The 13407-nt window shown below is 38.4% G+C and overlaps 1 protein-coding gene across 2 annotated transcripts in view; it reads left to right on the top strand.

Annotated features, from left to right (window-relative positions):
- The window catches only part of TECPR2 (tectonin beta-propeller repeat containing 2), a 36794-nt gene that overhangs the window by 8632 nt on the left and 14755 nt on the right, over positions 1-13407 (top strand). For both annotated transcript variants that reach the window (XM_072339385.1, XM_072339386.1), the window contains exons 9-16: positions 436-1421; positions 1730-1913; positions 3427-3600; positions 7102-7282; positions 8345-8486; positions 9275-9515; positions 10223-10312; positions 11093-11326. In XM_072339385.1, coding sequence (XP_072195486.1) covers positions 436-1421; positions 1730-1913; positions 3427-3600; positions 7102-7282; positions 8345-8486; positions 9275-9515; positions 10223-10312; positions 11093-11326 — 2232 coding nt within the window. The remainder of the gene's footprint in view (positions 1-435; positions 1422-1729; positions 1914-3426; positions 3601-7101; positions 7283-8344; positions 8487-9274; positions 9516-10222; positions 10313-11092; positions 11327-13407) is intronic.

The raw sequence follows: 13407 nt of genomic DNA, 5'->3' as shown, positions 1-13407 counted from the left end.
CTTTCTTTTCAGATCTGTTTATTCCCTTAAGTTTGTTTTGCTTTATGTGTAAGTGCTTAATGTTGTAAGATATAGCTGTTGGTAATACACAGTGGGATTCTTCTTCCAGTTTTGTTGGAATTGTGTAACACCTGTTCATCCTAAAGTATTTGACACTATTTCTCAGCCATTCTTTTTTAGTTTATTGAAAGAGGGTAAGCAGGTTAAATATTCTAAAAGTTTTTTATGTGGGTGTTGTAGTTTTAAAATGTTTTGTTCTGCGGTCTTTGATTTTATATGTATCATTTAGTGTTCAAGTAGAAAAAATAATCAGTATGCCAAAATGTAGATTTAATTCTATTCTTAGCACCAATAAAAGTATTAATTAAATCTTACTAATATGACTCATGCCCTCCTTCCCTCTCCCTTTTATTTATTTTTTTTCTGTGAGAGCAGAAAGTGGAACCAAGAGAAACCACATCTCTCTGGAAGGTACACCGAACTATGAGCGTCAGCTTTCTGGTGACAGCCCGCATTCAATGAACGCAGATTCATTTTCCATGACATCCAGCCTCATGAGTGGAAGCATTGATCATTTGAGTACTGGGTCTCCAGATCAGGAAAGCATGCTCAGCGTGGAGTCCAATACAGTCTTACAGGAAGATAACGGTTCAGAAACATTTAGTATCCTGCAGTCTCCTGAGTCTGCAACTGTACTAATTAATGAAGAAAATGGAAATACAGTTGACTTACAGAAACTTCCCAACAGTGACAGTGGCATGGGTACATCGACAATTACAGATACTTTGACATCTGTCTCTCCTCCTATCCTCACAGAAGACTTAACAAACACAGTTGTTACTGAAAATAACCACTGTGTGTTTTCTGCAAGCAGTGAATGCTGTCCTGGAAAGCCAGGCCAAGAAGAACAGGATTTTAGTACCTTGTGTAAAATAAATGAAAATCTAGATAAAATGAAGCTGCAGGATGGTGAGAAATGTTTTGAAGAGCTGGACCAAACACTTTTGGAACATAGCAGCATTCTTGGTGTTCAGGCATCACTGATGCTGAATGAAAGTGATGAAACTGGTAGGGAAGACCAACAGCAGCATTCTCTAACAGTCAGTGCTCCATCAGTTCCTTCTGTTCACCACTTTGACATCTCTAAAGGTGTTGATTCAGAGCATAGTTCCATTTCTGGGTGGAATTTTGAAAGTGTAATCAAAGGTAAATCTACTGCTAGCACTGCTGAATGGGTAACAAACACTCATGAAAGTAAGGCAGAGGAGGAATCTGCCTCAAGTGATGAAGAGGATATTTATGGACATGGATTACCATATTCATCCTCAGAGACTAGTGTGCCTGAAGTTGGTGCTGAGCCTGGTTCCCAGGATTTGGCCAGGATAAGCCTAGATGAAATGGTGCTGTTAAAATCTGATCAGGTATATGTTTTCAATTTAGTTAAAAATATTTTAAATCTCAACATTTTGAAGGAAAAAACGTTTGCAGATGACAGCATCTAGTTTTCTTTTTGCTGTACCTTTTGTTCTAGGATTTTTAGTTTGCAGTACATAGTATGTTGGAAAACAGCATCAAATGTAGTTTTGTTTTACCCTAGGCATTTATCGATTATGGTACAGAGGAACTTCAAGTTTAGTGCTTTTTAAAATGACAGCTTCTTGTGCTTATACAGCCATTTTCTCGTGCAGTTTAAAGACATCTGCCACTGTGCTGACTGTAGAGTTTTTAGTTTGCAGAGAGCTGGATGGGATACTCTGGCCCTGGCTATGGCATCCTGAGCCTTGCTGTCTCAGAGAAGTACATTTGGTGCCTGGACTACAGAGGCAGCCTGTATTGCAGTGCTCTTCCGGCTGCTGGGCTACGGTGGCAGAAGTTTGAAGATGGAGTCCAGCAGGTGGCAGTTTCCCCTTCAGGTTGGCTGGCTTCTACTTCACTGTAACCTCATAAATACAGAACTTTAGTAGAATTTTGCATTCTCTTTCCTTTTAATTTTTTTTTAATATTTATTTGATGATATTGATAATATTTGATATAATATAATATTTGATATAATATTTGATTAGATGAAGAAAAACTCAGAGGATATGATTGCATCTTCAGTACATCTGCATACCAGGTTAATTTAGGTGGTGGTCTTTGGTGATGAACTTGCATCACTCTCAGCTATTCAGGTTGCTTCAGGACTGGTATGCAAACAGAAGTTTTCCTGCTATTTTCTAAACTAGTCTTCCTGCTCTGCTATTACTTTTCTTCCTCTGTCATGTCTTAAAGCAAATCAGTCTTCACTTCGTGCAGATTTGCTGTCTGGTTTAAGAGGAAAGGTTTTTAATTTGGATCTGTAGTTGAGTTTTGTTCTGGGCAGAAAAATACCAGAGTGGCTATATTAGATCAGAGTATAAATTCATCCAGCTCATTATCATGTCTTTGAAACTAGACGAAGGCAGATGCCTGCAGGAAAGAAATAGGGCTAGCATGTCTGACACTTGCACTCAGTAGTTTTGAATTGTAGAAATTCACCATTTCTGTGAATTTATTATCCCCTCAGTTCCAGGAACTTACCTAACGTTTTCTTGACCCCATGTGGATTCTAGTATTCACAGTTTTGAAACTAGATATATTAACATGAGCATATTAACATGAGGGTCAAAATGGAATCAAATCCTGTTTTCAGGAATTGTTCAAAGGCAGTTAATATGTTACTCTGCTATGAACCAGCATGGATACTAATCAGTGGTTAAATTTGGAATTCCATTTGCTTTTCTTTTTCTAACTGGGAAAAGCTCCTAAGATGGATTTGTGCAGTTGTTTCCGAGTTTTGTCTGCTTGTGGTGCACTGAGAAGTGGACAGGTGATAGCACTGCCCACTGGTTTATGGCATGGTGCAGTCTGCTCAAGTCATTGTCACCAATCCAACAGTTATGATTTAGATTACTAATACTATCAGTATAAGTGAAAAGTGAGAGGAGTACAATTATCCCCTCTTATGTGCTTTTTTAGAAAGCAGGAATTATAGTTTTTGTGAAAAGATTTGTTACAGACATTATCAATGTCTCGGTAGATATGTCAAGGATGTACTAAGCTAGTGAGAAGCTAGCTGTAAGCTTAAGTATCTTAATAGTGGGCTCATTTTATCCTGATGTTTTTGTTTGTTGGTTTTCAGTGTATATGACTAACAAGTGATTTTCATTTAAACATCTAAAAATCACATGGATCTAATGATAAATGCATTTCAAAAACATCTATAGAAGTTGACTACTGGTTCTGTTCTTGCCTTTAAAAAGAAATTGTAAGGGTTTATGAATCTTGCATTTTAGTTTGGTAGTTTTCCTACCTATACCTTTACTAATGCATAGCAAAACAAGTCAACATCTCTGTTGTAGTAATTGTTAAGTGATATTTTGTTCTCTCTATTTATTTCTCATACAGGGGCTCTCCTCTGGAAGATTGAACAGAAAACTAATAAAGCATTTGCTTGTGGAAAAGTAACTATAAAAGGAAAACGCCACTGGTACGAGGCTTTACCTCAGGCTGTATTTGTAGCCTTAAGTGATGACACTGCCTGGATTATCAGAACAAATGGAGATCTGTATCTACAAACAGGTACCTGAATTAATTGTAGCCTTTTGAACTTTGTAAGTTAAAATTTTAGAGCTCAAGTCTATTAAACAATTGCAATTGGTTTTAAACTTTTGTTCACAGCCAAAACGTAGAAAAACCTTTTCATCTTGAGAAGTCTTTAGAAAGAGTTGTGAGATTTTTGTGTTATGGTGGGGATGCTGAGGAAGCCAGTTCATTGCCACTTGTTCTTTGTGTTGAATGGAGTACATGCCATATAGAGGATTTATGGAGGAGACATAGGATGGCTGCAGATATATGAAAAAAGAATTGCAGAAAACATTAAAATTGTTTTCTTGTCTTGAAAATGGCGTGGCATGCTAAGTGACCCTCGAGTGGGGTTTGTTTGTTTGTTTGAAGGATTTTACTAAAGTTTTAAGTAGGAACCTGAGATGAAGTTAGTGTATGGATGTTGACAAGAAATTCAAGTGTAGGAAACAGCGTAAGTGAAAGCAGAACCTATTTGTTTTGAAAAGAATATTCGGCTGGAGGTAAAATATACCACTTGATAACGAAAGGAAGGTAGTGTGAAATGGAAGACAATGAATGGATTCAGAAGTATTGGGAAATGGTCCACAGAGGACTGGAAAAGGGCTAGGGAGCAGCAGTCTACAGCTGCTTTGTTGCTGGATGTGAATGAGGCAAGGATCAGAGGCAGGGATAGTGCAGTAGCAGCTTTGAAGTGATGGCCTTAGATTTATCTGCTTTGAGACGAAGAGGATACGTTTGGAAGATGTTCTACAGAGAGCATTCAGGCTAGATACATACAGCTAGAGGGAAGTCCATTTCTAGGATGAGCTTTGGGCAAGGAGAATTTGCACAGAGAACTGAGTTGATAGAGAAAAATCACAAATAACATGCTGAAGCAATTACTGTACAAGTAGAAGGACAATGAGTAAAGGAAAAACAATAAAATATATTAACACAGGACAGTGTTTCTAAGTGGCTGTCAGAATTCTTATTTATCTTCCATTTAGCTTTTGTCTTTTAACTTCTTTTGTAGATTTACTTGCTGTAGTGTAAGACAGAAATTCTTTTTGATCAAGAAAATTGAATAGCATTGTTTCAAATATATTCTGCTCTTAAATGGTTTTCTTTTAGTATGCTCAGTAGTTAGAGAGAAGACAAGTGGCCTACCCGGGGTCACGTGTATATTGCCAATACGCATGGCAAGTGACGATAGGAAGTGCACTTGATGCCCGTCACACAGGGCTCTGTGGGGGTTTTAATCAATATTTTTCTTCCCTGTGCGAGATCGGTTTGATTAAATCAGCTTGCATTCTGCTATTCTTGGGCTTCTAAATCTGTCATTGCCAAAAATAAATTCTCAGTATATGTCTTGTTAATGTGAGGCAGCCATTGATGATAGTTGCTTCTTCATGATTTTTTCATTCCCCACACTTTAATGGAGGTTTGGAGCTTACTAATTGTCTTCTTGTCATGCTAAAATATCACATACACGAGTCTATTCCTACTTCATATTGGATATGGTACTCAGGGATATGATTTAGCATAGGGTTTTTAGAGATAGGGTACTGGTTAGGCTGCAGTTGGACTTGATGATCTTCAAGGTCTTTTCCAACCTGGATAATTCTGTGATTCATAGAATTGTAGAATGGTTTTGGTTTGGAAGAGGCCTCTAAGATCATCTAGTTCAGTCCTTCCTGCTATAGGCAGGGACACCTCCGTCTAGACTACATTCCTCAGTGCCCCATCTAGCCTGGCCTTAAAGGCCTCAGTGGGCTACTGGCTTTGCTGTCTCACCCCCCTCACAATAAATAATTTTTTCCTAATACCTAGTCTAAATCTACCTTCTTCCAGTTTAAAGCCATTTCCCCTCATCCTGTTACTACATGTTCTTATAAAAAAAGTCTCTCCCCAGATTTCCTTCAGACCCCCATCAGGTACTGGAAAGCAACTATAAGGTCCCTCTTCTTTTCACTCGGCCAAAGAGCCCCAGCTCTCTCAGCCTGTTCCTTCAAGAGGAGTGCTCCAACCTTCTGATCATCTTTGTGGCCCTCCTCTGGACTCTCTCCAACAGCTCCATGTTCTTTTTGTGTTGGGGGTACGAGACCTGAACCCAGTACTCCAAATGGGGCCTCACAAAGGCAGAGTAGAGAAGGACAATCACCTTCATGTCCCTGCTGGCTACCCGTCTCTTCTGATGGAGCCTGGGATACCATTTGCTTACTGAGCTGCAAGAGCACATTGTCAGCTCATGTTGAGTCTTTCATCAACCAACACTCCCAAATCCTTTTCCCCAGGGTTGCTCTCAAGCAGTGCTCTGCCCAGCCTGTATTTGTGCTTGGGATTGCCACAGGTGCAGGACCTTGCACTTGGCCTTGTTGAACTTAATGAGGTTGGCATGTCAAGCCTGTCCAGGTCTCTCTGGATGGCATCCCTTCTCTTCAGAGTGTCACCTGCACCACTCAGCTTGGTGTCATCTGCAAGATTGCTGAGGGTATACTCAGTCCCACGGTCTGTGTCACCTACAAAGATGTTAAATAACACAGCACTGATCCCCAAGAAATGCCACTTATCAGTGGTCTCCACTTAGACACTGAGCCACTGACCACAACTCTCTGAGCGTGACCATCCAGCCAATTCCTTATCCAGCGAGTGGTCCATCCATCAAATCCATTTTTCTCCAATTTGGCGACCACTATGTTATATAGGACAGCATCAAATGCTTTGCATGAGTCCATGTAGATTACATCAGTTGCTCTTTATCCGCTGATGCTGTAACTCCATCATAAAAGACCACCAAGTTTGTCACCCATTGTTTGTTCTTGGTGAAGCCATGTTGGTTGCCACCAGTCACCTCATCTTTATTTCCCATGTGCTTTATGAAGGCCTCCATGATCTCCCACTTGATTTAGAAGCATGAGAAGACTAAGCAAAAGCTTTATCTGTTAGGATGTTTTACCACATAGGTGTGTAAATCAGTCTTCAGTGTAATTGTGAAAAAGATACATGTTCCTCAAGGTTATAGGTTTGAAGATGTAAACTGCCTGTAATCTCCCAGAACTTCTCCTTTCAGTACTAATTGCTGTGTTATGCTCTTCTGAAATTGTTCAGCTGCCTCTATTCAGATCAGATTGTTTCTCCTTGACATGTTCGGGGCAGAAATTCTTGTGTTGTTGTCTTCAGTGCTCCTCTGAAGTCTTAACACATTTTGTAAATGGAGATCCCTGATACTGACACTAGAGGGAGAAAAGGAACAGAAATGATGGTGCAGGACTCCTAGGCTCTGCAAGATGTTAAAGGGCGTACAGTGTTATATTTCTTAAAATACAAATCCAGCAATATTAGAGGAAGTGATTAATAGTTGATTAAAAGAGCAAACTATCAAGGCAATAATGATCAAATGAGAAGTGTTAACATCAGAGATATTTCCCCCATCTTTTTTTTCCTGTTGGTAGCTTTTTCTCTTTCAGTTGCAAAAAGTCCAAGTTTGTGAAGTAATCCTCCTTTTCTGATTTCTAGGCCTGAGTGTGGATCGTCCTTGTGCAAGAGCAGTAAAGGTTGATTGCCCTTATCCACTGTCGCAGGTTACCTCCAGAAATAATGTTGTATGGGCACTGAGTGAACAACGGGCCCTGCTCTACCGGGAGGGAGTACGCAGCTTTTGTCCTGAAGGAGAGCAGTGGAAGAGTGATATTGTCAGGTAATGACACTGCAGCAGGACAGCTTCATAACCAGAATGGAACAAGTTGTTTTCATGTTAGAACTCCTTGATGTTTGCAAACTTGTTATCTGAACCTTGCTGTGGATAGCATGTGGGTATTATATATCTGTATGTATGCGCACATATCTCCTTTCAGTCATTGTTTAGGTGTATCAAGGGGTTTTCTATCTGATGAATGGCTGTTAGGTAGTGAAAGAAAACACTGTAAACAGAAGTAATAATTCAGTTAAACTTTAGAAAAGTGAGAACAATGCTGAAAAGACTCCTAATAATGTATGATAATCTGATGGTTCTTGCAGTCATCTGACTTTATTTCCTCCTGAACAGCCTGTTGTGAAGTTCCAACTTGTTACCTCCCAGTCTGGTATTTGACTTTTCTTGAAGGGACTGAAGATATGTTCAGTGTCTTGTTCAACTCTGAAATTTGCATATTGTTTAGTCAGTTTACTTAATGATGTTTGCTTGGCCTACAACTTACATATACTTAATGTTCTTCTGCTTCATAATGAAGTAGCAGAAAGCAATCCACATTTGCTTTTAAGTTCTCAAGGAAAGTTCTCAGAAAGAAATAGCTTTGTTGCCTACTTTTTAAATATCTGATAAGATCATCTGGAACTGTTGACCTTCTGAGCTTATAAATGATTTATTTTACAGGAAACTTGCAGTCCAACTCGGTTTTTATCTCTGCTGTGTAGCTGTGTTTTCTATTTATGATACCTGAACTGCTAATATTGATCTCTGAATAGGGTGAGGAAGTTGGAGGAGATGTATTCATGGAGCTGCTTTACCAAAAACTTAAGCTGTTTATTTATTATGTTTCAGAGTTTCAAATCTTTAATGATCTTTGAAGGAGTTGAGTTTTGTCGTTGAATAGTTTTTACTTGAGATAATTCAGATTTTATTAGTTTGCATAATATTAACTGAAAATTTGAAATGAAATGTATTTTTGAGCTTTAAACTGCTGTTGGCAGCTTCCTGAAAATACTGTAAGCCTAAATTTGAAGTAGAGTTTTTTAATTTTCTTCTGACTTGCATTTCCAGTGAAATACAAGCTTTGGAACCAGTGTGTATAACCCTTGGAGATCAACAGACATTATGGGCTTTGGATATCCATGGAAATCTGTGGTTCAGAACTGGTGTGGTTTCAAAGAAGCCCCAAGGAGATGACAACCATTGGTGGCAAGTAGGCATTTATTTATTTACTTTATTTTTTAATTATGCTTTCATTTTAATCTTCTACCCAGGGTTTGTTTGTTTTCTCATAAGTTTCTAGGCATAAAGTGTAATTAATTGTATAATAATATAAAGTTATATTTAATAATATAACTTCAGGATGATGATGGCTGAAGTCCCTTTTCATGATACAAAAAAGGGGAAAACAAATATTCCATGGTCTTCCAGAGCAACATCATAATAGCTTTCAAGAATAAAAGAAATGGTCTATCAAATTTTATCAGTGCTACATGTAGCTTGATACCTTAGCACAGACTGCTTTTTTTTCTTGTGCTCTCAAGCATTTCTTTCCTTTCCAGGAGTACCCAGACCACTGTCACCTTAATTGTCCATGATAAAACTTATGCAATCAATCATTTAGACCTCTTCCTATCAGGTTTTTGACATGTGGCTTAAATTGCTACACTATGCAGATTTCTCTCTTCCTTTTGGTAAACTGTAATTCCACCTCTTAACTTGACGGTTCAGTATATTTTTAGTTGGAGAGAGACAGTGTTCAGTCATCCCGAAATGGCTTTCTTAAATGCAGAATTTAAAGTGGATTGTTAGGTAGGAGGGGTTGGTGGTTTATTCTCTATCTTCTAAACTTGTGATAGATTTCCTGTACTGGAAACAAACTCAAGTGAATGGAATATTTGATAATTTGATGGAATATTCACCCCAAAGCTTAGTCATCAGTAACACTTTTTATTTATTTATTTTTTATTATTTTTTATTTTTTTATTTTTTATTTTCCAGGTAAGCATCACTGATTATGTAGTGTTTGACCAGTGCAGCCTGTTCCAGACAATAATCCAGGCCACACATTCAGTGGCAACAGCAGCTCAGGCACCTGTAGAGAAAGTGGCTGACAAACTTCGAATGGCATTTTGGTCACAGCAGCTTCAGTGTCAGCCCAGCCTCCTTGGAGTTAATGGCAGCGGAGTCTGGATCTCTTCAGGCAAAAATGAATTCCATGTGGCAAAGGGAAACTTAATAGGTTGGTGTGATTTGAGTCTAATATTTCTAAATTAAGAATAATAAACAGGAAAAAGTAGCTAAACTACAGTTTGATCACTACAGGAATAATCTGTGGTGAGTCAGGGCGGCTTTAACAAAGCAACTCCATGTTTAAAAACTGATTCTTTAGCAAATGATCTCAATGCTTTCCCATCCAATGGGAAATGTTTTTCATGACAAATTCATTCTACTCAAGTGGAACGTACACAAATTACTCTTTTTAATACTTGTGTTTCTCTTCTCTTGGGTGAGAAGGCATTGTTATGCCACTGTTTCTGTTATATGTAGACATAGTGGATCACAGTTCATAGTCAGTGTGACCACACAGAACAGCAGTGTTGTGGTGTTACAGCAATACTGGAAGAACTGCTATATTTTTCTAGATATATTTTCCCAAATACAACTTTTATTTAATACATTTTTAAAGTAGATAAACATTAAAAATAGGCATGTATTACTGCCTATTTAAAATCATCACCCATTTGGTCTCCTGTTTAAGACCATTAAATTTCTCCCTTCTCTTTTCCTGAATCCAGCTTCTGTGTGAGTATGCAATAAGCGTATGTATGTGTTGGGGCAATTTTCCTTCCAAAACACAACTACTGAAAGACTGGTGCAGAAAGCTGTGTGTCTAGATTCTAACAGAAAATTAACTTTCATACTAATGATACTGTTCTTTCCTCTCAGGCACTTACTGGAATATTATTGTGCCTCGTGGTACTGCTTCAGCCACAAAATGGGTTTTTGTGTTGGCTTCCCCAGCTTCATGTAAAGAAGGTTAGTGAATCAACAGTGCAGGCCTATAAGGTCTAACTTTAGAGTGGGATTGATGGTGTAATTAAATATACTGAGTTACATCATTTAAAACGTTTGAAGTAAGATGGAAACACATCTGAAAAACTAGTGGAAATAAAGTCATATCATTCTGACTTTGGTACAGTGACATCCTATAGAGAATGGGTAGTCCTTTAGGAACTGAAACTTTCTAGATTGTTGCAGCATGCAATGCCAGAATTTGTGATATGAAATCCTGGAGCATGCTTTGCTGCAATGCCTGTGCTAGCCAACTACTTTTCCTATTGGTGCAGTTATTGCAGCAGAGTTGCACATATTATTGGTAAAACTGTGGCACTGACACGAAAGTATTCTACTGTTGGGTAATGCAATTGCTTACAATTGCAAATAAATACACTAACTTTATTGGCAAACATGTATAATATAGAACTGGAAAGATATGCTGGTTTTTCAAAAGCAATTATCAAGAAAGCAAGGAAAAAAAGATGAAAGGGAAGCAGTGCACTCTCATGTATGCCTTCTCCATTTTAATTTCTTCATGTGAGAAGGTTTTTCAAGTGAGATCACTTGCAGCTTACTTGATGTAAGGGGGGGAGTATTTCAGTGCCTAAGTAAGCACTTAGGATGCTTATTTGTATTTGGAATTCTAAGATTAAGATCTTTAATTTTGTCTTCAAATGTACAGATTATTTTCAGGGGAAGAATTAGCTTTCTCAGAGTAGATTAGGAATGATTTTAATAACAGAAATCTCCTTACCATAGGAAGCTTTTTGTGGCTGTGCCAAAGCAACAAGGATCTGTTTTGTGTCAGTGATCAGAGTCCTCAGTTTCGTCCTTCTACGGTGCAGCTGCCACCAGAGACTGAAATGGTTCACTACTCGGCCTGCCAGGATGCCATTTGGGGTTTGGATAGTCTTGGACACATATTTATCAGAACACTCTCATCCAGCTGTCCAACAGGGATGCACTGGACAAAACTGGATCTCTCTCAACTAGGTATGACATTTTTATTGAATAGACTAAGCAGCGTAACCGTAATAACATGGCCCTGGGTAGTTCTGTAGTCAGGGCCCTGCGTTTTGCAGGTAAATGCATTCTTAACAGTGTCCAAAGCTTCACTGGAATGTTGGTAAGGATCAAACTATGTTGTAAGAATTGCATCATTCATAGGTGATACAGCTGATGACACTCTTATGTTTAAGAGTTGATAGTGATCTCATGACTCAGCATAATGACAAAATGTGCTACTGGTTAACTGCCCTTTTTATTTTGTTAGGAATAGGAGCAAGTTTGAGTGACTACATTTTGATCATCAGAATATCCTCACGGTCTTGCTCTTTGTATCAGAGTTGAGAGTAGTCTGGCCACTTGCCAGCTTCACCAATCGTATTCTAATTGGATTTATTTCTTTGATAATCTGATTGTTAGAATACTTTCTTCTCCTTATGCTAACCTGCATTCCTATTTCAAGAGAATGTAGAAGAAGGGGAGACTATGTGCTGGAAGAAATTTAAGCTGTTTTGTGTTCTTTCCATTTTTAATGACAGTTTTCGTGATTGTCCCAATAAGCAATTCTATCTCTTGTATACTTCACATGAAACTTTTCTACGAGTGCCTTTTGAAAGGAATTCGTCTACCAGTCATAATACATGTTCTCCAGACCTGACAAATGGGTTCCAAATCACTAATTTTACTATAATTTAGACAATACTCAATGCCTTTGTCTCCACTGACCTACAGGGTAGGTTTCTCTGTACCATCTTTCTCATCTTGTTCAGTAGAGATTAAAATTTTCCTCAAGATACCGTTGCTTTCCAGAAGTAAAGATAATAGCTGCAGAACTGAAGTAGCAGCTCCTTCATGTTGTCTGCAAATCTCAAAACATTTGCAAAGGCAATCATTGCTAGCACTGTAATACCTGGTGTGTTAACTTCAGCAGTTCTGGGGTTCATCAGTCACGTTCAGCTGTTCCTGATAGCTTCATGGCACACTCTGGTGATACTGTGGAAATCTGGGGCCAGGAAATAATTCAGGTACTTTGCCTCACTTGGCATTGTGGGTTAATTATTAAGTACAAAGAAAATTTCCTGTTTTTTTTCCAGTTAATTGCATATAGTAGGTCATTGCTGCATAGCCACAGTTGTAATCTCAGACTTGTATTGCGCTATTGGGACTGAAGATATCCAGAGAATTATTGCTACTGTTCAAATGTATTTTTATTCTCACTCCTGAAACGTTAGGCCTGTAAACTGGAGAAAAACAGAGCAAGTTCGTGTAAAGGAAACTTAATAATTCTCTGTGGAAGTGATCATGTTGCCATCAGTTACACATAAATATTAGTATTCTGTTGATAGTGCCTTCCTCTTGCCTATATGCTATGTACGGGGAGTACTACCTAGTAAATTATTTTGATTAGGGCTCCTCTATCAAGGTTTCTAAACACAGTAGAATGACCTTTAGGCCCATATGATAAATAATGTCTCTGAATCACACTACTTTTTCCTAAACAGTGGATGAATGTGGTTAGCACAACCTTCTCCTAATGTAAAAACAGTAAGTGGGAAGAAAGAGAAACCCCAAAACATTTACATAAGGACTGCATTTTTGAATATCAAATTGTACTGTAGACGTAAATAAATCAGCTATGCCGAGTAGGTGATATGTGATTCCGTGTCTGAGTGCTGCGATGCTTGTTTGGATCAGAACACTTCAACAGCTGAGACATCATGTGGCAAAGCCATTACCAGCAGTTGTACTTTGTTCCAAGGAATCATAACGTTTTAAATGAAAGCTTGACTTTGTTGCTGAATGTCAAGCCTCTGCCTGCAGCAGGAAGTTGTTCTGGATATTCTTATCTGAAGCAGTAGAACTTTTTCTGTATGGTTTTGTATAATATGCCATTCCTTAAGAGGAAGCTGGAAAATGAAAGGGAATTCTGGGGTGAGATAATTCAAATTCCCTTGATTCAGAAAGTTAAATATTTTTGGTTGATGGGGAGATGTTTACAGTTTCAGGTAATTAAAGGGTAGAAGCTGTATAGTCCTGTTTGTTGCCTTTTCCTTCCCCCAGCAAGCCTT

Source organism: Excalfactoria chinensis, chromosome 5 (genome assembly GCF_039878825.1).
Source record: "Excalfactoria chinensis isolate bCotChi1 chromosome 5, bCotChi1.hap2, whole genome shotgun sequence".
Lineage (NCBI taxonomy): Eukaryota > Metazoa > Chordata > Aves > Galliformes > Phasianidae > Excalfactoria > Excalfactoria chinensis.
This window is presented reverse-complemented; position numbering and strand designations above follow the sequence as displayed.